The sequence below is a fragment of the Coturnix japonica genome, chromosome 5, assembly GCF_001577835.2.
Source record: "Coturnix japonica isolate 7356 chromosome 5, Coturnix japonica 2.1, whole genome shotgun sequence".
Lineage (NCBI taxonomy): Eukaryota > Metazoa > Chordata > Aves > Galliformes > Phasianidae > Coturnix > Coturnix japonica.
The window spans coordinates 25,255,898-25,282,675 of NC_029520.1; the positions used below are offsets into that span (position 1 = coordinate 25,255,898).

The following is a 26,778-nucleotide window of genomic DNA, read 5'->3' on the forward strand; positions in this document are numbered from 1 at the left end:
TCTTTTGGGGAAGGAGAGGAGCATCTGTTTTGTTCTTCCTGCCCCTTTCCTCCCGTTCGGGCTGCTGGGGCCAAGGGGATTATTTCGTGGTGATGCTTTCTTTTTGGGGAGGGGGTTAGGGCTCCGCTGCCGCCCGCGGGGCTGGGGGAGGCGGGATGCTGTCAGGTGAGGGCGGCGAGGGGCTCGGCATCAGCTGCGGCATGGAGGAGGGAAGGCTCTGGGGCTTCGCACCCCGTTCCCCGCCGGGGAGGGGCTGCGGGGCTCGGCAGCCGCCCGCCCGCCTCCCCCAACCCTGGCAGCGCACGGCGCAGGTGCTCCTTCCTCCTTCTCCGCCTTCGGGCCCGTGGGGGTGACGGCGGAAAGCGGGCAACTTCAGGCCGGGGCCTGGCCGGGCGCTGCAGGCCGCGCTCTCCTCGGGCGGCTCGCAGTGACAGGCCGGGGAATCGAGGGCCTATTCCGGCCTCGAGGGGCGACGGTGCTCCCCTGGGGAACTCGGCATCGACCGACACGGAGCCCCTCGGGGCTGCCGACCCGGCTGAGGCCGCTGCCGGCGTGGTGTCCGTTGCAGGCCGCGGTGGAGCCCGTCGCCCTCGGGGGAAGGGGGCGGAGGAAGACCCCCTTCCCTCCCCCCCGTGCCCGGGGCCTGCCCGCCCTCCCGCGGCCTAAACCCGCTGCTCGCTGCCGTGCGGGAGGACGGGCTCGGGGAGTCTCCCGGCTCCTGGGCACGAGGCCTCGGCAGCTTTGTTGGGAGCGGTCTCTTCTGGGTGACGGCCTCGGGGAGCAGCCCAGGCGTCTCGGTGTTGCTCAGAGTCCCGTGGGTGGGCTGTGAGCAGCGGCAGGGCTGGGCGAGTGGGTCAGGGCACGGCTGAGGGCTGTGCGCTGCCTCATCTGTGTCTGCTGGGCAGGGCGGCATCTGGCACACAAAGGTGGCAGGGATAGCTCCGGGAGGAACATCGGGATTAGTGAAAAGTTAGCGTGGCTGTTATCAGCACAGATGAAATAAAAACAGCAAAGCGTACCCCTGTGGAGTCAATCTGATGTACTAAGACCTTCCTCAGTTTAACTTTTTTTAACTGTAAAAACTTTGAAGTGCAAGTCCAGTGACTTCAAGAATAAGCATTACTCAGGGAGTCTTGTATCCCTGTGCATTCACAACTTTTAAAGCGTGCATCCATTTGTCATGTGAATGTATGTATGCACGCTTTTGCACTGGGGGAGTACTGATTCATCTAAAACTCTCAGATGTGCTAGATCTGGAATACTGGTTTGTACCGGTCCTTTTCCAGCAGCAGGAGAGCTATGCATTTTTGTTCTAAAGCACTATGGAGAGCACACGTCTTGTTCCTTTCTATTTTACATGATAAGTGATAGAAAGGCCATCCGAGTTTTCAGTTCTTGTTGAAGAAAGCCTCAGGAGGCACTTCAAGTCTTGTCGTGTATCAGTGATGTGCTTAGCTATGTTGACATCTATCCTTTAGGTAGAAGCAAACAGTTGAGGGCTGGAAGGGGCTTCAAGAATTAGTTTTGTCCAACTGCCTGAGTCAGAGTAATTGCAGCAAGAAAATGGAGGTGGTTTTCCCATCAGGTGGATAAGTAAAGAAGCAGTGATAAAAGGAAGACTTTCAAACCATGCCTACTTCTCAATTTCTCAACTTCTTTTACTGTTCATATTTGTAGACATTTCCCTCAGCATATAGGAGATGGTACCCTTCTAAATTTGTAAGATGATTAAGTAGTAAAAAAATAAAAGGGGAGAGGAGGAGAGGATGCTTAAGTTACTTGTGTTAGCAGTGCGTGTATTTGGGGTAATTAAGAGCAGACTACCTTAAACCTTACCTTACGCTGGTGTGCTGAGAAAATGAAAGGTTCTAATTACAGTAACTGCTTCTGACAAAGTTTTGCCTTATTTGTGACCGCAAGATCTAGAATGTTTTATGTGACATAGCAAAAACAGGCAGGTGCTTTGTTCACCATTAAAGGAAAAAAAAAGTTAAAAGGCAAAAGATTTATGAATGCTCTTAAATGTTGTGCTGTTATAAGTACAGGCTTTGTTTATATTGCACTCAAAACACTACTTTTTTGGGTCACACTTAATTGTGAAATGCTGAGAAATGGCAAAAAACAATGAGAAGGGGTGCTCAGAAGGAAGATAAAGAAGGGGTATAAACTGCCTGTAATCTGATGATTTTGTGGATGTGTTGCTTCAAAAGACTTCCAAATGCAGATAAAGCCTTAGAATAGATGGCATGTGGGTCTGTCCTCCCCCAAAATAGTCAGCGTGCTGAGGTAAGGATGAGATATTAGATACTTCCATCTGCGTTTGTAGCAGCTAAGAGAGTTAACAGGGATATTGAAGTGTGTGAAAAGGAAGAGTGCAAGCAGTCTTTTCCACTCATCAGTTTTAAGTAATATGTATATCCTCAACATATCTGTCTCAGCTAATTGACTTGTTAACAGCTTAAACCTCATTGGAGCTGTTTTAATAAAGCACAGTGTGTTAATACTGGCTCTACTGATTGCATTTAAATACTAGCCTGCATCCAAGTTAATGCTGTTCTCATCTGTATTGTCTGGAATGCTTTTCTTGAGTATGTGTCCCACTTTTCTTTTCTTTTTGGACATATCTCCCAGAAGCAAGGCTGCAAGGCTAATGATTACTGTTTCAGTAAACATTTCAAGCTGCTTAAACAGGGTTTACATTACAGATAGTTTTCCTGTTAGGATTTTGAAGTGAACTTCAGCGCGGACAAGCTTCAGCAAGCCTTTTGGAATCACGTTTAGAAGTTCTTGGTATCCTCACCTCATTAAATCTTGTATTAGTGATTTCACATTTAATAGTAACTAATTTTGTTCCTGACTGTGGTTTTGAATAGCACTGTATTTGATGTTCTGGTTAAGAAATTCCTGTGTTCTGGATGCATTTGGCTGTTTTGAACACTATTAAAAAAAAAAAGTTTAGGTCAGCAAATACGATGGGATCTTCTGGCCTGTAGGCTTTTGCTCTGCCTGCATGGAACTTACCAGTCTCGCATTAGAGAGGGAGGGAAACACTAATGTTCTAGGGCAGGAGTGCTGTAAGAAGGGAGAGGCAGAAGGAAATGAATTGAAGAGAAATGAAAAGAGGAAGTGGATACTAAAGAGACAATGTAACAAGTAGAGAAGACCTACCTGTAGAATGGCACAAGAGAAGAGGAAAGCTCTACCTAAAAGAAATGTGTAGCTGGGGCTGGAATTGTTAAAACCAGCTGTTGGATGGAGTTGAAAGATTTAACTGGACACAGTGTCTCATTGCAACTTTTTATATACTACATGGTGGGTTTTTTTTGCTAACAGTTTGAGAAACACATGACTGTCAGTGCATGGAAATTAAATTCACTATGCAACGATAAGCAGCTGACTTCTTCCCTCAGATATGCCAAGCATCTCCTTCTGCAATTTAACTTTAAAAAATAATCTTTATTTAGTCAGTTTAATAAGCTTGCTTTCCCTCATCCTCAAGTTTGGTGGATGAGGCTTTCTATTTGTTTATCTGTCATTTTTCATGTGTGCTATCTCCTAGAAACATAAGTATCTTTATCAGAACCTCCTTCCCCTCCCCCCTCACCCAAAGTGTGCTTTCAAGATAACCCCTTGGAAATGCTGTAATCTGAGGCTCATTTAATCCATGCATATGTTCTTTTTCTCCTTCTCTCCACGTTTTTTTTGGTTTTTTTTTTCCTCTGGCCAGATAATGAAGTTAATAGCTTCTCCATGATCGTAACTCTGTAGGGTTGTAAGCAAGTGCTGGTAGTTCATCTGTCGTTTGGTTGCCAGGTAAATCCAAAAGAACACAAGCCTAGCACAGCAGACTAATAACTAATGCTAGATACAATCAAGCAAGTGAAGTGATGGTTCTGCGCTGTTTGGCCCTGGTGAGGTCTGAGTGCTCCATTTTGGGCACTAAATTTTGGGAAGGATGTTGTCTAATTTGAGAATATTCATAGGAGAGCAAGGAGGTTATGAATAGTGATCAGAAGTATAAAAAAATGGAAGCTTGGAAGCAGGGATTTTGTTCAGTCTGCAGAAAGAAAAGCTGGCTGGAGAGGCAAGACTTAAAACATAAAAGTGCTTTAATTGTTGTGGAATAAAGTTGTAGGCTTCTCTCTCTCCACTGGGAATAGGACAAAAACTCTGTCATGAGTTATGGCAAGGAAGAATTTAGGGTGTGGTTTGATCTTAATGTGCTGTAACTCATGTCTACATCCAACAGGGGTGGCCTTTTATTCCCTCTTCCCTTCATCCTGTAGTTCATTCACTTTTCTTCTCCTCTCCCTTGTTTGCAGTGTGGCACTTGTATGGCTTAAAGTCATAAACGAGTGCGACTGAAGTATCTGGATAGGAGGAGGAATAGAGAGAGGTTGTTTTGTCTGAGGGTTGGCTTTCCATCAGATCAACCTGAAGGTGGTATTCACTTGCTGGCTGCGTCACTGCTGTTTTTGAGGGAGGGAAAACAGTATGGCACACATGGCAAGGGGAGTGGGATTATGTGTCATGTCAAACTGCACCCTTGGGCTAGCTATTAGGATAATCTGCCTTATGGCAAGGATAACAAAGCACTGAAATAGGCTGCCTAAGGAGGGAGGTGAAGTCTACCTCAGCGGAGTTGGTTGTGTTTGTTTTTTTTTTGGTATTTTGTTTTTTTTAAGAGTAAACTATGCACGCAACTACTGGGAGTAATTCAGACAATCTGCTATTTTGCCTGTGATCAACTTCTTGAAAGGCTTTCTATGCTTTCTGTAACTCTTGCAGCTTCTTGAGCAGATACAAGCAAGAAACATAATCTTATGTTCCTATTCAGATCTGTTGCCCACTTGCCATGTAGGTTCTTCAGTGACAGGGCCTGAAGAGGCATACAAGAGAAAGAGCTGTAATGGTCTTAAGCTTTGTCTGCAACTGATAAGGTTATAAAACCCTAGTGGTATGACTTTTTTAAATACTTGTCTCTGCATGTGACAGTTCAAGTGTGTTTCATGCACTACGCAGGTCCTGTTAAGGTTAGATTGGCTTTCAGCAAGAGTATGTGCTGGCTTCCTTCAACCTTTTGGGGAGAATTGTACTAAATCAATTCAGGTGGACCACTGTGGTCTCTCTTCCAAAGTCTGGTCTGAAACTGTGGTAACTTTTCCAGTTAATTGTGTGTGTATTTACAGATTGTCTGCTCTGAAGGTAACCAGTTCAGGGAATGTTTTAGGGAAGAACTAGCCCAAAAGTGGGACAAAATTGGAATGCTTTGATTTTTGGATCTGTGAAGTTAGTCTAATGTTTGTTCTTAAATATATGCCATGATAACTCAGTATCAATTTGGTTATTTAAGTAGACATATCCTACCTATGTTGCATCTATGCTACTTAGAAACAAGTAATAGCCACCAGTGGTGTGTTTTTTTGAGTGCCGTTCTTACTTTTATTCTCCCAAACTCTGGGTGTATGCAGTAAGCACAAACCATTCTGAAGTGGGCACACAGTGAAGGGGCTCTTAATTATTCCCTGAGGTCCTCTTTGGGTTGACAGGAGTCAGATAATTTGTCCAGGTTGAACACAATGTTTACTTACTTAGAAGTCTATTTCAGGATATCTGTCCCAAGATTTGAAACGAAAGCTTTATTTTTAGCCATGTTGTGCATCTTCTGTCCCACCTGTGTCTCATCAAGGCAGAAAACACGAAACAAAGTATTCCAGTGATTTGGGGTAGGAGAAGAAATGTGTATTTGTGTATTCATGTATTCTTGTTATTTATTTATTTTTAAAGTAATAATTGAAATACTCTTCTTTACATTGAGAATAATGTGGAAAAAATTAAGAAGGCATGGATAAGTGGGACTTAATTTCTGGAAAATCCCCAAGAAGAGCCTGGTGCTAAGGTGCTTTCCAGGCATACCATATATCTCAGTTTTTTTGGGCTGTGTAGTAAACCTGTTGCTACTGATATATGCTCACTGTCATGTAGTTACTCACGGCTAATCTCATTTGGAGTGTGTTGCAGAGTTGTCACAATTGTGCACAGTGGTTCCAGTGCTTTCGGAAAGCACTGAGTGGCTTGTGCTTTGCATGTTGCCCAACTGGTATGTGTGCGCAAGTCCACTGTGAATTGAAATTATCTTAATTAATCTCCATTCACTGATCAGCTGTACAGAGCAAATGCTATAAGCATGAAGTTTCCTGTAATTCTCAGGCTTGTAACTTATGTTCCATAATGTGTGTGCACTTTGTGTCAAATGAATGATAGTTCCTTTCTACAGAGCCATCTCCTTCCATGTCTTAACATTTTCTTTGCTGTCTCCTCGCATACCTGTCCTTGTGTGCCTCCTTCCTTCCCCTTCTCATTTTCTAACAGATTGTTGTTTCTGGTGGAACTGGCCTGCAATCAGAAGTACTTCTGGAATAGCTGAACTGGAGGCAGAAGGCAATGAGCTTTCAACACTGTTAACATTAGCATTTTATTAAGCTTTTCTGTTGTACTGAGTATGAGGGACTAAAACTGAGTCATGAAACAAGTGTGTGCAAGATGATGTGTGAGTGGAGAAGGGGCAGTGTTGCATGAGTGTGAAGGGCTTTCAAGCTCCTAAGCTGTGGAACATGTACCACTAGAAGGGCCAGCATAATTCTCAGACCTCTGTAGTAGTGAGGCCCTCTGCCTGGTGGAACTCTAGGTGTTTGGGAGCAGAGATTCGTTAGGGAGAGCTGCTTCTTATCTGGAGCTGTAGGCAACAAGCACTGAAGAATAGGAACTTTTAGTTTTTTAAAGTTATGATAGCATTGATCAAGGCCAAAGAGTTTTCTGCACAGGCTGCGATTTCTCCCTCCTTTTGTTCTGTGTGTTTGTTGCAAACTATAGCAATGGTTGTTCTTATTGGTGACCTTCATTGTTTTTGTTTATATCTGGACTAGGTAAGTAGCAAAAGGGAATAAGAATTTGCTGCTGAAGTGGGGGTTCCTAAGTTGCTGTGCTACCGGGTAGGAGGATGTGTAGACTTAAAGCAGCGGTTTAGCAAATTGCCTTGCTATGGTGACAATAAAACTGTTATTATGTTTTGCTGTTAAACATCTTTTGCAAAAGTCTTGAAAGACAATAGATGCAGTCTGATAGAAGCAGTAGCCTTAGATGTTGCTTATGTTATTTGTCAGATGGTGTTAACATTAAGACTTGGATGCTGGCAGCTTCAGAAAGTGACCACTGTCAATATGACAATCACTCCTTTATTTTAGTGTGACTGAAGTGGCCATGTATTTCTCCAGTCATCTGTTCTGTCTTCTTATTAGCTCATCTGCAATCACTGGAGTTATAAGTACACACTTTCTTTCCCATTTCTAGGCAGAAAAGAATCTAAATTCATATCAATTTAGATTAGCATAAATTATGAGTTTTTCTGGAGCCGTCACATTTGACTCTTGTTCTCATTAGTTATAAAATTCATTACAAATCTTTTTATGATGTATAACTTGTTTGCATTCTGAAGTACCAACTCAGGGGGGAAGAACACACAATATTAATTTCATGGAGCATGGATAAATGTAACATGCAGCTGTACTGTCTATCAAAGTGATTGTCATAAAATCTCTTGGGAGACTTAAAGGCTGAGAGACTGTTAACTTAAGGGATATTTGATATAACTCAGTTCTGTGGAAAAAGATCCTAATAGAATCAAAGGGTGTGAAACTTTTAAAGAAATCTGACTAACAGTAGTGATGAGTTCTGTTTATGCATTTACTTCTTTGTTCTAAAACAGAACAATTTTGGTTTCCTTTTGTCTCAGTTTTTTCCTTCAGGTTGAGAACTCAGAAGGCACTGCAGCTATGCTTTTAATTGTGAACAAAGCAGTAAAATGTTTCAAGAGAAATAAGCAAGTTTCTAGTGGTGCTTTTAACTTGCGATGCCTTTCTTTCGTTTGTTATTAGAAGGAAGATAAGAATATTTTGATTCGAAGCTTAAGTATCTGTATTTGAATTTTATGAGGCATCCAAAATTGATGTCTAGCACTATCAAATAAATAAAATCTTCAAGTTTTTACTCCCTAATAAGCTGTTCCTTGATGCAATTAAAGCACAAACATTATCTAATACCTCTTTTGTTTCTATTTACCAGATAGAGAAGGAGGCACTGTAATGTATTTCTGTGTGAAGTTCTGAACTGAGAACTTGTTTTTCACAGTCAGGGTGGTGAGGCACTGGCACAGGTTGCCCAACAAGGTGCTGGGTGCCCTGTCCCTAGAGACATTCAGTGCCAGGCTGGACCAGGCTCTGAGCACCCTGATCTAGCTGTGGGTATCCATATTCATTGCAGGGGAGTTGGACTGGACGAACTTTAAAAGTTCCTTCCAACTCTAAGGATTCTATTATTTAACTGCAACTATGCAAACTATTAGAAAAAACAGGAAGATGTGAAGCAAGAGAGATTTGGACTTCTTTGTCTGTCCTCTTTTTCATGAGTTCACCTCAGAAGTGTTGGTCTTAACCATTACAGATCTGGAAGTATGACATAACTTGATATGCTTAAGATTCCTGAATGCTTTAATGAGATCTTTTTATGGCCTTATGTCAGTTCCATAACTATCTTATGTGATGGGAACTTCTTAAAAACTGATAGTGGAGATACAGTTGTTGGTTAGAGAGGGGGGAAAAAAAAGCCTGTTTCACAAATCACTTAAGCAATGCTGACAATAAGAAGTTGGTGTGGAAGCATTCTGCCAACATGCATATGTTAATTTGGCATGTAACTTATCTACAGCTTGCTGCAGAATTTTACATGCCAGTAAAATACTGAGTCTGCAGGTTGCTATGGCTTGTCAGTATATATTGGTAGAATAGCAACTTTTTATTCCAAACTTCCTGCTGATTTTTCTGCTATCATTAATATTATTAGAATACCTGACTGCATAGTGTCTTTATATAAATGCTTATGTATTCAAACCATTACAAAGCATGACAAATTTTTTAATGCTAATTAGGGTTTCTTCTATGAGTAAGCTAACTGTAGAATTAAATCACTTGTCTGTCATCAATTCACACGTGACTTCAGCAGTAATGTGTTTTCTACCTCTCCTTAGGAGGTGATGACCGCCGGGTCTTACTTTGGCATATGGAAGAAGCCATCCACTCAAGAGTCAAACCAGTTCAGCTGAAAGGGGAGCATCACTCCAATATCTTCTGCCTAGCTTTCAACAGTGGCAATACAAAAGTGTTCTCTGGAGGTAAGAAGGAGCACCCTGATTTCACCAGAGTCTGTGTTGTGGTTGTCTTAGAGTAGAAGTCAAAAGTGAGATACTTGCCCCATAGGAAAGGTCTTTTCCATAATCCCCTAGAATTCTGGAAGATGGCATTAAGCATCAGGTTTAAGTTCTTTGGGATCAGGGAAGTCTTTAGCTAGCACAGTATTCTCAACGTTATCATGTTTCTCTTTTTTTTCCCCCAAATCCTGTTGTAAGGATGTTGTGTCACAAACTCATGAGAATCTTGGGTCTTGTCTTATACCTACTTGTGCTGCAGGTTGTGAAACATCATTTTTCTCACTCCTTAACTGTGCTTAGAGCAGGTCCTTCCTCCTGTATGACACTCCAGCTTGATACTTGACTGGTAGCAGCAGAGGTTTTTTTCTTAATAACGTACCCTCAGCTGGCTGTTGCCATCTGTCGGTGGGTCACTTTTACTCAGATCTCATTTCAGTCCCTACTGGGTAAGTGTCTGCCCTTGAGATTTGCTGGAGTGTTAGAGCCTAAGTGACCTTGATATTATTCATCATTTTTGAATGCAAGTCCACGTTTAGCAGGAAGTTGAATTAAATCTTTGAGGAAGTGGATGTATACTTATTCTAGGGCATTAGTCCCTAGAATTTAGGTTTATTTAATCCTCGTTGCTTGGGTGTGTTGTTTGTTTTTTGTTTTTTTTTTTTTTGTTGTTGTTTTTTAAATGTTTGGGTAGAAGAGTTGAAATGACAGGAAGAGAGGTGTTTAAATACTTACTGTCAAAGTGCAGTCAGCATCTTTTTCTACTGTACTTCACTTCTCTGACATGATTATCTGAAGGAATAGAGTTTTTTATCTTCTATCAGTGTCTGTTAAAGGTACAGTTAGACAGTTTCAGATATTATCAGACCAGAGCATTTCACTGCCTCTTTGTTACCAAGATTTTTGAATTGCATATCAGTGCCTTAAATTGGTTTTAAGGATGTGTAAATGGTGGGAACTTTGCATCCTTTTATGATGTGTTAAAACCATAGCGCCCCTTAGAGGGAAAAGGAAAGAGTGAGGGGAAGAGGACATAACTAAGCTTAAGATAGTGTTACATTTCAGGGATGAAATGATTCAGATATATTGAAAGTTGAGGTAGAGAGGACCCCAGTAAAGTTGAATGCTGACATCTGTCTTCTGATTTTTGAGACTGCTGTTTATTGTGAGAAACAGCAGTCAGCGCCATCCTCAAATGTTTGTTTGAGGCCTGCAGTTATTCCAATGATATATTGCTAGAGGCTGTTTTACTTTAGTTTGAATTTAGATAAACAATCTTATGTGAATATTCAAGAGATTAACTGACAGATGAACTGTGATAGATCTTGCTGGAGCAACTGTGACGATACTTTCCCATTTCTAACTCTGTCCACTGGTCCAAGCTGTCAGATGCCATTACCATTGTGGTTAACACCTGTAGTTATAGATTTGTATAACTGATTACGGTATATTGTTCCTAAGATGCCAAATTAGATGAGCTGTGACAGCTAAGGCACAGACAAACTGGCTGTTCTTGTCTCTTTCTGCTTCTCCACATACACATGCTCTACCTCTGCCAGAAATTATTTCCATTGGAGGAGTTGGGAACTCTTTTAACTGTTCCATCAAGATTCACAGAGCTCATCTGCCAGGGCTGCGATTCTGACTTTTGGATCCTCTGTAAAGAGTTTCTTTGCATGGCCTACATGTACCATCTGTTATCTCTCTGTCAGTAAAATGGGGCAAACTCTATTTATTCACTCAAAAATGTTGATTTTTAAAAAGCCTGAAAGAAGTACAGATCCCAAAATCTGTTGATTCTTCCCTCTTCCATAAGTTACTGAAGTTGGAGCTGTATTCCAACTTCCAGGATTTGAATACTACTGGAAAAAAAAACCCTCTTGTCAATGAAGGAAAAAATATTTTCTACTTCAGTATAAATTGAATTCCATCCAAGGAATTTCAAACATCCTTCCTTTGAAGGAGAGGCTGTGTAGTAGGCACCATGTTAAACTGCTTCAAAAATGGAAGGCTGGAACTGGGTGTAGTTTCATGTAATCTGAGGAGAAAAGGATACCAAGGAAATTCCTGTCTCTTCTTGATCTATGAACACTGGGAGCAGAGAAACATGAGTAGTGGAAGATCTCCTCTTTTTAAACTACTTGGAATTTTATTTTAATTTTATTTTAATCCTAAGTATGTGCAAAATTGAAATTACAGGGAAATGAATTCTTCTCTACAGGCCTATTATGACAGCTTAGGACACCTTAACTGTGCTCCTCTATATGTAGTCTGCACTATTTCATCCTGATAAATACGATTGAAAGGAATGGCAGATATTTTCTGTTGTTTCAATCACTTTAACTACTGTTATCAAAAGCAGAGATAATATATGGCACAGTCATATATAAAATTACAAGGAAACTTCTTAGTGGGAGGAACTAGCCTATGTTTTTTATTGATAAAAACCTTGACATTAGTGTAGTTTTACTGGGTATAAACTTTGCCTATAACATATAATGGACAGTTTCCATTGCAGTTAATGGTTTAAGGACACTTACCTATAAGTGACTTGGTTTTTGTGCCATAGAAAAGATGAGCTACTGCATTAATCCATGGCTGATACAATTTAACCAGGGCCTGTACAGAGAGCAAGTAGGTATAGAAAAGTCTGATGCCTCATTAGTCAGATAGAAGAAATACCAGAAAGTTTCTACTGGGATGAATGAATTGAAAGGTTTATTTGATGAATGGAAATTGTGTCATATGAACACTTAAACTGTAATAGATAAGGCCTTGCTCCTGAACTTCTGGCTTTAATGTACACTGGAAAAGCTTCATAACTTGGTATTGCAACTACGAAGATATTCTGAGCATAAAAACCTGACTGTTTTTTGTTGTTGTTTGTTTGGTTTTGTTTTTATGCTTCTGAACAAAATGTGTCTTTCCTTAAATATTTTTAAACAGGTGGTGCCAAATTAGGTAAAGTAATATTCAATGCAGAAACTGGGGGAGAAAAAAGTATTTTGCTGTCCCTTGAAAAGCACAACAGAAGCCAGTGGAATTACTTTGTAGCTGTGATCTTATTCTGCATGCATGTGATTAGTTTCCATTGTATTCAGTGGATGCAGTCAAAGAAAAACGACATGATTGTCTGCATACTTGGCTTGGTTTTTGTTAATACAAAAGAAATTACAATTCACGCTGTCACATTTGTGCCTTCTCAAAGGTTGCCAAACTGAAGGCTGGCAGCATGAGCTGGCAGCAGTTGACATGTGAGCCCAATGCATTTTGTTTATGGCACCTTTTTGCACCCTCCATTACTTTCTTAAGAAGCATTCTCCAAGCAGTGAGAAATGTGCATTCAGATGTGAGAGCTAAAGGTGTTCTGCTGCTTTGTAGTCTATTCTTCTCTTTACTGCAGATGTCCTACTCAAGCTCAAACTGAATGAAGGATAATCAGTAGCCCACTTCAATGGAAGTATTTGTTAAGCAGTAGAAAATGGAATGTGCCTGTGCACTTGATTGGGACTGGAAATGTCACATGGAGCTTCTCATGAAATGGAGCACAGGGCTGACCACTTGGCAGCAGCAGTTTTTTCACTGCTTTGGTTTTGATTTCAAAATAGAAAAAATAAATTAAAATTCCCATTTTTAAAGCAAAACATTTTTCTCACCCTGATGTTTTTTAACCACTGAAATGTGATGTTAACTATTTGTATTTCTCTTTATAGGCAATGATGAGCAAGTTATACTGCACGATGTTGAAAGGTAAACACGGTTCTTGCTTTTACTGCTTCATAAGGTTCATGCTGGAGGAATTTATTTGGTTGTTGTTTTAATTTAATGGTCTCAGGGAAGAGCATAGTTTTGATTTGATCCTGAAACATGCTTTTTATTTAGATAAATTCATATCTAGAATAAAGTATTCCTATTAATTTAAGTGCTTGGTTTCTGCATCATTATGACCTTGGGAAGGAGAATGATTTTTAAATACATATGCCCTCCTATGGGCACCATAGCAGGTTTTATGTAGATTCAGAGCCAGATTATTCTGGCACATATACAAATATTCTGCCACACAGTGTTTTGGTTTTTTTTGGTGCTGAGTTTTTTGTTTCTTTTGTCCTTCCCCTTCCTCCCTCCCAAAACAAAACAAAATCCAGAAAAACAGTTGGAAATTAAGCCTAGCCTTGACTAATACAGGCTCATTTTGAAGTAGAAAATCTGTATGTTAAAACTTTTATCAGTACTCATAATTTCTGTAGATTTAAGGATGACCATTGAAATATATGAACTCCTGAAAATCAACTATAAAGAAAAAGAATAGGAAGAGAGAAGCGGAAGAGCAGAGAAATATGGAACTTTAAACTTTTTAAACTTTCTGAAATCCTGGTTAATGTAATCTGGATGTATTTCTTGTTAGGTTGGTCCAATTTCTTTGTACGTCTGCTTTCCTTCATATATAGCATCTACTTCTCTTGTAAATATTGGGTGAAAGTTGGACAAAAGTAAATTTGCCTTGCTCTTCTAATGCTCTCTAATAATGCTGTTTTGTCTACTTGTCTGTAGGCGGCTGTGTTTGTTTTAATTAAATCTAGAAATGTCAAAATTTTAGGCGCTGATGTTTGTTGTGACTTTTCAAGCTTCTACAGGAACTACATTAGTGACAATTTTCCATATATAAAATACTTGTTCTGCTCTTGCTCAGATGTTAAAACAAGTCTTTTTTACTTTATTTTTAATGTATTTTTAATGTGCTTTTGTTATCAATTTGTTGTCATTATTTTATTTGTTCTTTTTTTCCTGTAACTGTGCTAAGTCTAGTTCTGTCCTTATACAGAATTCTTCCTGTTTGCACGATCTTCTGAATAGAAGGGACCTTTATTAGTCTGTTGCTAATTCTAATTGAATTTTCCAGAACGCTACTCTGTAGTCTTGCTTTATAACAGTGTATATCCTTAATTCATCAACTGCTTTTTCATTCTTTTAAATGGCTGTTACTGTTTCTCTGGGCTTTTTGTTAATTGCCCATGAAATGAAATTAGATCTTTCACCAAGAAGAGCAATTTACCATATTGGCAAAACGCTGATTTATTATTATTTTTTTTTAATTATTATTTAAAAAAAATTTTTTTTTGTATGGCATCATTTTGGTGGAGTATCCAACAGATGTAGAGATTCTATGCAAAGTCTATTCCCTAAAGAATATTCCCCCGTGCCACGGCTGAAACTTAGACTCTTGGGTGACTTGTTTTTTGTATTTGCTTCTGCTTTTTCTATATGAGATAAAAACATGGGTCTGATTTATCTTGGAGAGCCAAGTAAACCCATCTGAAGGGCCAGCTGGAAAGTTGCTCTTTTGTGAACTTAGGCTGAGCTTTTTGGTGATACAGAAGTCTGCATTAATGAATCTACTTCTGTATTATTTTTCTCACCAATCTAAGTACTATAACTTGGTCCACAGGTCCTCAGACCTCTTTCCCTCACGAGAATAATTGTTGCACGACCTCTTAGTCACTCTGCATAGCTTTTTTGGTTTTTGTTTGGCTTACTCCGATTAAATACAAAGACCTTTATATATAAAGATAAATGTACCTTATCACTATTACTGCATAGAAAAAAGTGTGTCTTTCTTTCAGCACCGAGACCCTGGATGTGTTTGCCCATGAAGATGCAGTGTATGGCCTTTCAGTGAGCCCAGTTAATGATAACATCTTTGCCAGTTCATCAGATGATGGCCGTGTTCTTATCTGGGATATCCGGGAGTCTTCTCATGGAGGTGAGATATTTGGAAAAAAGGATCATTGGTGTGGAAGGTATTTGGGAGATATGGGCAAGGCAGGGAAAGAAAAAGCTATTTTTATCTGGATTAGCGAAGCAGGGAATGTTAGAGAAGGGTGAAAATAATGCATAATTCTTGTGACCAGTTTTAGGCAAGCTGGTTGTTTTTTTTTTTACTGTCCAGTGTTACTGTCCTAAAGGACTTCATAAAGTAGCTGCATATAGCAAAGTGTAGCATAGAGCTTGGCATGGAATACGTTTTAACTTGAGTTAATGAAGCAGTGTTTCTTCAGTAAAAAACATCTTGTGAAACTAGAAACCAATTAGGAATGTGGGTCAGGTGTTTGTTTTAGAACAATGTTTTTGTATATAGCCTGGGATAAAATGTTTTGGAAGTTTAGGAAGCCATTATTTTCAAATGAAAAACTTTCTAAAGCTAATAATAGATTTCCCCATTACACCAGTAATTGTTTTTTGTGAGTTTTCTGGTTCTCTTGTGATGTGTTGGCAAAAAGTGACAGAGTAAGATCAGTTTATCTGGGGAAAAAAATTAATTGCATTTATATGGAAACTTAGAACCCTTATATGACATAACAACTACGAAGCTTCATTTTTACTTCAACCTTAATTTTCTAAAACAAAACTGAGTACTGTTGGTTTATATTGCAAACCTGCAGCTTCTCAAAGCTCTTAACAATCTGGATGTTAGTGGTTTGCTGGGGTTTTTTTTTGTCTGTTTTAGTTTTTCTCCTGAAGAATCTCAATTTAGGTCTGTATTTACATAATTCTGGAAAGGAATCCTTCAGTAATTGATTACTTCAGGGTATGAATATGTCAGTAGATTAAGTTATATATGTACCCCTTCCTAAAGAACACAAAGCTGATAATTTAAAACAGCAGTCTGCAGGCCCTTCCATCATAGCTAACATGGCATTTTTTCTGTAAGATGACTAAATGCAATTGCCTTAGTTTGTAGATTCTGTTAGTCCTGCAGGAAAGTTGTTTGTGGCAATTTGTATAGATTTCTTACTGAGTCAGACTTGCTCTTTAGCTGAACTAGCTTTTGTTTGTTTGTTTTTCCAGAGCTAGTGAGTTTGCTAACATATAGAGATTGTAATTCTTCTCCTTTTTGCCTAGGAAGTGAGAGCTGAAACAATATGCTTTCTAGTCTCATATCAGTCTTGTAGCCCTTTTGACATGACTAGCTCTATAATGACCAAGCACAAGCAGAACTAGGTCTTCCTTGATAAGCCTCACTGGAATACTCACAATAGATTGCTTATTGATGCTCTCCCTATGCTAGATATATTGCCTTTGTATGAATAAAAATTAAACGCATTGCATCTAATTTTCTGAGTCTTACTGTGCATTCTGATTCTGTTGTGCAGTTGCGATACCCTTTTATCTCTGTCCCACCTGATAATTCTGTTAATAATTCCTGAAAAACAGCATGCACACTCAAGTATAGGGCATTTAATAAGGGTGTCCACAATGTTTCTTCTCTGGATCGTTCTCTGAAACTTATTAGTAAATTTCCGCTTGCTCAGAAATCCTTCACTATTGCAATGAAGAGTTGTAAGCATCAACCAGTTGCTTACCCACCACAGAACTCCTTTTGCCAGTCCCAACTACCTCTAGCTAAACTTACTGTTTACCACATGAGAAATGTAGTCCTGATTAGAACTGCCATATTTTCCCAAAGTAAAAGGTCACTTACTTTTTCAAAAGAAGAGCTTAATTAGTCTGATGTGGCTGTTCTAACTTTGAGAAATTCAGGTCTCTCATATCATCCTTATTTTTCTCTTTTCATAATATCCAAGTGATTCAAACAGGCACTTAATGTGGCTTCCAAATTAGAAATAGCAAAATGTTACTTATTGCATTCTCCTGAGCTCTGCTCTATAAAATATGTTAGAAGAGCTGCCTATTGTTGACAGTTGGTGGAAGTGGACACTGCTTGAATTCATCTGTATAAAACTTCAGTATTATAAGCTAATGCCTTAACTCATCTAACTTTTTGAAATTGTATGGGACAATGTGAGTAAAGAAAATGATATGCCTTTGGAGGTGCTCATAGGGGCTAAAGGTGCCTGCCCACAGTGACCTAAATAAGGGCAGTTACAGTCTCCTAAGCACATGAGCAACATGGTGATTGCATCAAACAGTGAAATGGCAAAGACTGGCATAGCCTTGTTTCTTAGTTGAGTGAAGGAATGGCAGCATGCCACAGAACAAGTACACAACAGAGCCTTAAGTTATGCCTAAAGCTATAAAGCTAGCAGAAGGATACAGAGAAGAATGACAGTCAAGGCTTTTTCCCCACTCTCTGTAGAGGCAGCATTTGGATGGAATGAATATGGTAGAGTAACAAGCCAAGCACATTCTTGTTACCCTAATCAAGCTGAGAGGAAGAGTCTGGATAAGTGTCTTTTTAACTCTATATGTGAACAGCAATCCCAACTATTAATGTTTTTATGTTAGAGGAGCTCTCTCTCTTCTTGCATACTAATACAATTGCTGAATAGCACTTTGAAGAGGCCTTTCCCCAGGAATGGCAACTTGCTTTTAGAGAGTAGTTCCATACAATTTAGCTCACTTTTTGTGGTATTATTCTCCAATGTAAGCAATTGCTACTATATTTATAGTTTTGGTGATCATCAATGGCTGCAGAGGCTTCCAGACATACAGAGTCTTTGCTAGGAAACTTTCAGAAGATCCCCATGTGATCCTTCTTAGGTGGCCACATGGTCATGAACCTTAAAAAGACTCAAAAGCTTTATCTTTGTATGTGGCTGTTTTTTAACTCAATTTCATAAGCAAAATGGTGCTTTGAAATCTAGTACAGGCCTTTCCATATTTGTACAGAGTTAATGTACATGTGGGTGGATTTTAAAACCTCAGTTTTTATATTGCTTTGGATTTGTCAGCTTTAGAAATTGTTTGAACATGTCTCTGTGTCTTCAGATCCTGTTATGCTGTTTCCATGTTGAGCTGCCAAACTCATTGCATCAAACAGTTGTCTGCTTTGTTTGTTCTTATGTCTGAAATCACGACTTTTTCAACAGAGCCCTTCTGCTTGGCACACTATCCATCAGCCTTTCACAGCGTGATGTTTAATCCAGTAGAACCCAGATTACTGGCTACTGCCAACTCGAAGGAAGGTGTGGGGCTCTGGGATATTCGTAGGCCTCAGAGGTAAGTTTTGGCTGTCGTGCTTTTAGGCCATGTCATCTTTTTCTCTTAAGAAGTGGTGCCACTGTTTTTTAAGTTGGAGCATATGACAGTAAGAAAAAGATGCAGAATGTGTTTAATAGCAGTGTTAGTAATGCTGAATTAAATTATTATACTGTCTGCTATGGATTCCAAGTTGGTCTGGATCTTCAGCGTTAAGTGATGTTTTGGAAAACTACCTGGCCTTATCATTGCAGGATTAACTCAGGCTGTTGTCAAGTTCTTGTCGTTATGTATAGCATTGGCTTGCTAGGAATAGGAGCAACCATGTTGGGGCACTACATGGCTTACAGTTTGTTTGTTTGTTTGTTTTTCTACCCAGCAATATTTACAGTGGCTAGAACTAGAGACTGTGGATAAGTCAGCTTTTTGCACAGCCTCTAGGATGTTTATGTGACTTCCTAAACACCTAGAGACAGTAGTTTATATTTCTTCAGGTTTAGCATGTGTACAAAAGACTTGTTAACCTCTGATAAATCTGAATTCTAGTCTTTTCTTTGAATGATGAAGGGGGTAGTGGAAGTTTACCTGAAGTTATAACCTCAGGCTGAAGGCTTTGAGTAAACTAAATGGGTGGCAGTTTATGGGCATATGTCTGATGGACAAGAACTACTTTCTTCTGGGTCTTAATCTGATCAAAGTAAGTCCTTCCAATTAAAAATCTAAGTATTGGTAGTGAAACATACCTTGTAAGAGCTGTGCCGAAGTTCCTAGGTGGGTAGGTCATGCTGCTTTTTCCATGTTTAGGGGAATGTTTGCAACACCTCACTTTACAGGTGGACATACGTGACATATAGCATGCAGCTGATCCTTAAGCACTGAATTGACAGCATTTGTACTTGCTAAGTACGTGTAATCTCTTGTGTCTAATAGACTTGATGCTTTCAGCCTAGTTCCTTCAATAGGGCTGGGAAAATGCAAAAAGAATAGCAAGTGGCAACCTGCCTGTCCTTCATTTAGTGATATTTGGAGCCTCGGACTGAGCAAGCTGTAACTTAAAGCAAGTGGAAACAGCTGCCATCTTCTGGGATGGGCATCAGCTTTTCTCCTTTGAGTGACCACAGAGATGCTCAGAACAGAAAGGGTATCTTCGGTGGTAAAAAAGAAAATGGCCTATGGTGCTCTGCTGTCATTGCAATTTGATTCCAAGAAACTCTCAGGAAGGAGAAATGTTTGGAGTGGTCTGTCCATGTTATGCTGGTTTGCTGCCAAAGCCAAGTCCTCAGATTCAGCTAAATTGAACTATCTGCAGATACAGTTTTTTAATCATGGAACTTTGATTTGTAACATATTTGGAGCCAATTCACTTCGTCTTATAAGGAAACAATTTTATAATGTATAGATCACTTAAGGCATAATCCTTATTCCAACATAATGACAAATGGAAGAATGGAAGCCAAAATTCAGATTTTTGTTGGCAGCTCTTAATTTATTACCATCTCTTCTAGAAAAAAATACACTGTGAACTTAATTATATTTAGAAATAAATAAAATGCTATCAAGAATGAAGTAACACACATGGCGCTGTAAGTACTTGAGATAAACTTTACATAGAACTGAAGTTGCTATGTGAGTCAATTTTCGTCTATTTTCTCTATATGTGGTAATACTAAAAGATGCAAAGTGGAATTTCAGGTAAGTTAAGTTCCAAAAGCCTTTTGATGGATAAGAAATTTTATAGGGATAAGGGGCTACCCTTAAGGAACAACCCTGAAGTTCTCCACAACCTCAGAATAAACAGGAAGCTGCTTGTGTAAGTGCATGCCAGAATACTAGCACAGCAAGAAGGGTTACTACATCAGCTCCTTTTCTTGCTGTCAAGAGTCTCCTAATGGTAGAAATTCTCTACTTTTCTTTGTTGCTGCTTTATAAAAGTATCTAAGAAAATGTAATGCTGTGTGATGTGTGGGAAGGAAGAGAGGAATACAAACTGCTGATGTGTGATGTAGAAGTACTAACTTGCTGGGGTTGTTGTGGAGTAATACGTAATTATAGTTATAAGATTGCTAGATAGATCTTTGCCTTCCCATGCCTGTCTTTTTTTCTGATTTCCATTTCTGTGCATGAAGGGTATTTGTAAGAACTATTTTATGCTCTAAGCAGTTAAGGGAACTTCTCTTGTTGCTGTTGTTGATATGGTGTGAATTTTTCAGACCTGTCATTCCACCTGTGGTTATAGCAGAAAAGACTTGGTCAGATAAACTTAACATGTTTTGGCATAATGTGTAGTAGTGGGGTTATGGTCTGAGGCTGAAGATAGAAAGAGGAAGTAGTGTGTGTGCTTGTAGAGACTTGCTGTGCATTGCCAAAATGGTAATTTCCAGTGGGTTATGCATTCCAGAGGGTACAGCATTCCGCTACAGGAAAAGTGAAACCACTGTAAGTAGTTAATAATTTTGTGCTAGTAAAGCAGCCTGTGTAAACTGATGATGCAGTTCTGGTTTCCCAAAACTATTGTTCCATTTTCTGTCAAATATCAATTTAACTCTGCTTCCATCTGATATGTTCAATGAAAACCATCTCTACCTGGTTTTCTTCCTAACTGGAAGCTGTTCTGGGGAATCCTGCTGTTTCTACCCTGCGAGATCCAGAAAGGATCTGAGTACCTTGCAATACTCTTCACCTAACATGTGCTACAGCTGACAGCAGCAGTGCAGTAATACTATTTGCAGATACAGGTGGGGTTTGATAATCCCATGGTATTCAGCTGCCTTTGCTCATTTGAATAGGATCAGGCTTAATATGGAGCTCCTGTTTTTAGTCAGCAGAGGTCCTCAAGTGAGGTTTAGTCTAACTTTGTTTGATATGCACTGTCAAAAAAAAAAAAAAAGAAAAGTGTTTTGCTGTTATCTTTATAACTTAACGTGGTTGTTGGCTCCAGCATGATTTTGAGTTGACTGATTCTTCAAATACTGTTTTTCCTTTTTTTTTTATATAGTGTGCTAGTATTGCTGTTTATTCACATGCACGTTAAACTGCAACCAGCTGTATTGTTTCATCTTTTAAAATCAAGCTGAGCTTGAAGATGTTAATTAGTGAAGCTGTTGTAAGGCACTCGAACCACTAGATGGCGTCTAGAAGCTGTGCAATAAAGCCACTTCTGTGTATCATAAAAAAACACATCGTGGATGTAGTGTTACAGAATTGCTGAGGTCAACTCAGCAAATCAGTTTACATATATATTTCAAGCAGTAATGTTACTCAATATATTTCTTTGTTACTCCCGTGTCCTTCTCCTCCCCCCCCCCCCCTTCACACACACACACACAGCTCCATGAGCTTTTGTCTTTGCTTTTCTGGAGTCAAAGCTGTGTGGGTTTTTTGGATCCCTTCTCTGGCAGGGCCCAGTGATTAGAAGAGGTGATGGGAAAGAGTGTTCTTTCTTTTGTGATGACAGGAATTTGTGGTGGTTTAGGGTTTTTCTTTGACCATTTTGCATTTTGACCCTGCATATAAAGGAAGCCTGTGATGCTACTGACAAATTGTAATCCCAATGCATGTGCACTGCCAGAGCTCCTGTGGATGGAGTCCTCCTCTCCCTATCACTGAATCTCCAGCTATCTGTTTAAATTATTTTAGTGCAGCAGTGACAGCTTGTTGCAGTTTTGAGACCTCTGCCAGTCCTGTTCTGAGCAGAGCACTATAGTAATGAGTGGAGGAAAAATGTGTGTTTCTTGGCAACCATTTTTCCTTGTCAAGCTTAACTGTTAATTTCTTTCCCTTCTCAGTTGAAACATTTTTTTTTTTTAATTTTTTTATTTTTAACAAATTTTGGTTCATTTTGTACCACCTAAAGTAACTAATATAGCTAGATCAGAACATCAGTTTTAAATTCTCTTTAGGCACTTACCAGTATAGATTAACCATATCACCTCCAATAGTTAAATAGTTATTTATCCTTTCTCACAGTTCAGGAAATAGAACTCACCTGTATTTGTAGAATCCTGGTCTAATTTGCTTCTGAGCTGCTCAACTGATGCAGTTACTGCTGCAGCTCAACGGATTTTTGTGTCTCAGCCTGGAATTTGAAGGTCTCCTGACCAGTTCCAATTTAGTGCCTTTGCCCCCAAATGACACAGAAAGTAAACTTAGATTTCCCCCCATCCCTCCCTCCATTTGTTTTCTGTTGTTCCTTTAAGATTTTACTGTGTTATAGAAAGTGAATTTATCACTCAAGTTTGTGAAGAATCATTCTTTTATGGAACTCTTTGGAATGTGTTGAAGGAACTGTTGAATGGTAATGGAGGGGGAGGGGTATTTTAGCGGGATGCTTTTTGGATTTGTTTTCCTCATTGCAACTGGTTGCCACAGATTTTAGGTAAAAATCAGATGATACATTCCCCTTTCTAGGGTGGGGGGGCAGTGAAGGAAAAAGGGAGGACTTTTGAATAAACCTTCATGACTTGTGCAAAGAGAAATGGTTACAATTATTAAAGCTATCTACAAGTGATATCTCTGCTGAGCAGATGACTTTCCTGCACTTGCACTCTTCGTGATTGCCACTTTGAGCCAGTAGAGCTCTGACTACCATTTAATGTCCCCGGATGATTTGTTGATCAAATTGAGTTCTGGAGTACTGATGTTCAATTTTATTTATTTATTTTTTTAAGAGTAATTGGTGGTAGTTCAGCTTTAAATTCTTTGCTGTTGTTCTCAGACAGTTTCTCACACAATCTATACTCAGTTCTGCAAGGTGCTATTTCTGGCCAGCGTGAGTAATAGTCTGTACAATTCAGAGACCAGAAAGAGAGAATAATTATGAGATGATTTCAATGGTTTGCTTGTGATATTAGACAGTTGATTTTTTTTTTTGTATTGTTTTCTTTTTTGTTTTATTTTGTATTATTATCTTGTTTTTAATCTTTTTTCTTTTCTTGCAAAACGATATCACTACGAGATCTCATGTATTACTTGAATTCTCTATGTGTTACTATAATTTAAGTGAAATGAGAATAGGGCAGTTTTGTGCCCGCTGACTCAGATCTGCAGTGAGGGCAAGGGTAGGCTGGTGAGAATGTTTGCGAACAGGTCTGTAATAAGACTAAAACACTAAGGAGAGCTGTAGGAGGATGGGAAAGACTTAAACAAACAGGTTGTTGTTGTCATATCCTAATGAATGCTTAATTGCTATAATAGCCTTAAGCCCTGAAAGGATAAAAGTAATACAGCTGAGGGAGGGAGCACACTTTATGCCTGTACTGTCATCATATTGAAAATAATGAAATTCTGCAGGTTGTGGGGGATTGTTTGTTTGCTTTTATGAATGAAGGTAGAATAAAGGAAAACAATACTTTCTGGAGAATTGCTTAAGACCACTGTTGAAGCAATGTCAATGTTCAGCTGCTCAGCTATATAATAAGGGCTGAACCACGCAAGCATCTGCTGTTAAAAGGTCTGGCTGCTCTGAATATGTGAATGTGTTGATGTCTGACGTTCGTAAAGTTCCAGATTCCGAAGTCGATTATCAGATAGGAATCTCCCTTATTTAAATAATAATAATTATTGCCCTCTTGGCTTGAAGGGAAATATGAAGCTTCGTTTCACTTTAGAGTTTGCCAAGCACAAAAGTTTATTAATATTGGATGTTCTTTTTTTTTTTTCATATATACATATTAATTTACATGTTCCTGAGCATAACAGTAAGGATTAGAATGAATGACGTGTTCTTGAACATACAGGATCTTCACCTTCAATTCTCTACTCTTCTAGTCTTAGTGGATGCATATAATTTTACTCGTGTAAACTCCTTGGAGATAAGCTCCTCCTTTGTCCACCATGTGGTCAGTCTGCTGTACATGACCATCAGATAGGTCGGGCATGATCTGCACCTGGTGAACCTGTGCCGGTTGCCTTGGATTGGGCTCTTCCTAAGTGTTTGCCCCAGATTAAGTAAGAATTGTGTGGATTTCTATACATGCACAGAATTTCTTTCTTCCAAATAGAAGCCTAAACCTTTCTGCATTTTTCCAACACTCAGTCTGCTAAGATTTATGATTCTTTGTTTTTTTGTTTTTTTAAGTTCTTCAATGTAGTGGTTACAGAAATGCTGACAAACACAGTTGTATGCAATCATATGTATTAGTTACAAGCATTCAGCACATTTTTTTCCTTTTAAGGTCATTCTTTCATTAAGTTTGCTTTACACACTGTTGTTTATGATAACAACGCTTTCTCTCTTCCTTCTTTCTTCCTCTAAAATGACTTTTATTTCCCATGAAATGATTAAGCAATTCTTATTTTATTTTTTTAAGATGTGATAGGGGAGAGGAGGAGAGGGAAACTCTTGTTTCAGGTCTTTCAGGTCAGTCTTCCTGCAGAGGAGATGTTTAAGCACTGCAGATTCTGACTGCGGTGAGACTGCGCTGCTTCCCTTGCCCCACAAAGCTGCCAGTAGAAATGGATTTATTCATACTATTAGTGCTACTCTTGGATTGAAAGCCTTCCACTGTTTGGCTGAGCTGGTGTTTAGTTAACACTTGAGTGCTGCCTGCATGCAGCATAATCCAGCTGTGGAAATGGGCAGTTGTATGCAACATGGTCGTTCTCTCCCTCCTCAGCTTCCCTCCAGCACCAACACATTTGGATTGTAATGTTCCATCTGTGGACTAAACATTTCTTTTAATCACACAAGATGACTTTTTAAAAATTCATAAGTGTGTTTATTTCTTTCCATGTTGCTTCCTGAGCTGGTAGGCAAACATTGACATTCCACAGCTACCTGGGCAAGGCAAATTTGAAAGCAGTCTAATGCCAGGAGAGGCCTGGGAGTGGTGCATGAAGGTAATACCTGTGGCACGGAGTGTGTGCTGCCCATCTTGCTTAGACATGTCCTTTTAGGATTGCCCTCAGACTTCTTAGCAGCTGTCTCGGTCTGAGTCTTTAGGATGAGTGTATTGCTTTTAGTCTGACATATCAGATATGCTTTTTGCAACTGCAAGAAGGTGTTAATTTCTTTGTTGGAACATGAAATAAAGAGCAGGCAGAAGTGGTGGTTCTAACATGAACAATGTATACAAGCATGACTACAGTGGCCCACCTAGTTCTGACTTGAAAAAAAAATCCTGAAGTAACACCAACTAAAGGTATGAAGCAGCATCGTGGTGCCATCTGAAAAGTGCAGGTAGTCATTTTACCACTGAACATGCTAAAGTGCAGCTTTTTCCTCCTCTCCCTACTGATGCCCCCACAAAGAGCTGCCTTGGTTCTGGTTTTGATTTACTGCAGATTGTAGAGAATCTTGGCTGAGGCATCCTATTGAGTATTAATAAGTATTAGTAACAGTTTTAATACTGTAAAAATAACATAACTTTCTCCAGCTTCTTTGTTGGAGATTTTTTCTTTCTTTGTCATGCAGTTCTGACAGAGACAAAATATGCAAGAAGATGTCTTGGGATTTTTTTTTTAATTTATTTTTTTCTGAAGGTGATATGATTGTTCTGTAATCAACAAAATTTATAGTGGAAGATCATTAGGACTTCCATTCTAGATACTTAACGTGTGCCACCTGGAGTAAAATACAAAGTCAGAGAGATTTCATGCATCTTTTGACCTGAATTTGTGAGCTGGGCTCCTAGCTCTTCCACCAGAAGGACCCATGAGTTATTTTCTCCATCATGCTTCTAACCACATCGCTCAGACATTCTCTCTTAAAATTAGAGATTGAGCTCAGCATGTCACTCTTGTATGTCAGTGGTCAATGCCTATTTTAGCATTTCTTTATCAGCCATACTTTGAAATCTTTTTTTAATCTGTGTTTTTTACTTATTTTTTTCCTTGAGACATACTGTGGTCAAGGACAGCGCAAATGATTTCCTTTGCAAATGTGTTTGAATTGTGTGAAGCAGGCAAAGCTATCGGCTTTTTGAGGGGTCTTAACTATGTAGCTTCGTAATACTAGACTTCTCATGTTTGTACATGATCCTAAGTTCTAAAGTTCTGTTCTTTCTTACTTCATTTAATCTCAAAAGTATCATGTTCTTTTAGAGCTTTGTTTCACAGAAGTTACTGAAACAGGATACAAAATTCTACTTCAAGAAGTGTTTTATTTGATAGCTTTGGCTGCTGTAGGAGCCTAATAAAAACATCTATATGCAGAATGGAAGCTAGTTTAATATTACACTACTATTACTATAAAATGTAATCTCAAAATATTTCAGACCAGAAATAATAATAGTAACCATGGCAACTTTGCTTAGAGGTTTGGAAGGGTGGGGTATGTGGTAGTTTTGCTCATCTACGTGAGCTGTGATTAGGGCTGAGGAAGAGAACTGGTGATGAGGGAAAGGGCTTGGGTTTGGTCTTAAGATGGACATCAGTGCTGCACCAGCTCTGGCTAATGCTCACAGGCTATTTCTGCCCCAGTGGGCACAGGTGTGCTTAACTCAGATCTGAATGGGGCACACTTTCCCTGGTGTGACTGCCATGTGTAATAGGCCTACTTACTCTCATCTCTAGTTGTTCTGCCTTTGTAAGATTTCTGCCCTGTAGTGATATCAGCTTTTGTGTGGTCAGCAGGAAAGGGGAAA

General features: G+C 39.4%; 1 protein-coding gene across 1 annotated transcript in view; it reads left to right on the forward strand.

The window, feature by feature from the left end:
- The window catches only part of DCAF5 (DDB1 and CUL4 associated factor 5), a 57,450-nt gene that overhangs the window by 753 nt on the left and 29,919 nt on the right, over window positions 1-26,778 (forward strand). The window contains exons 2-5 of the mRNA XM_015864703.1: window positions 9,083-9,226; window positions 12,973-13,009; window positions 14,881-15,020; window positions 18,088-18,217. Of these exons, the coding sequence (XP_015720189.1) occupies window positions 9,083-9,226; window positions 12,973-13,009; window positions 14,881-15,020; window positions 18,088-18,217 (451 nt within the window). The remainder of the gene's footprint in view (window positions 1-9,082; window positions 9,227-12,972; window positions 13,010-14,880; window positions 15,021-18,087; window positions 18,218-26,778) is intronic.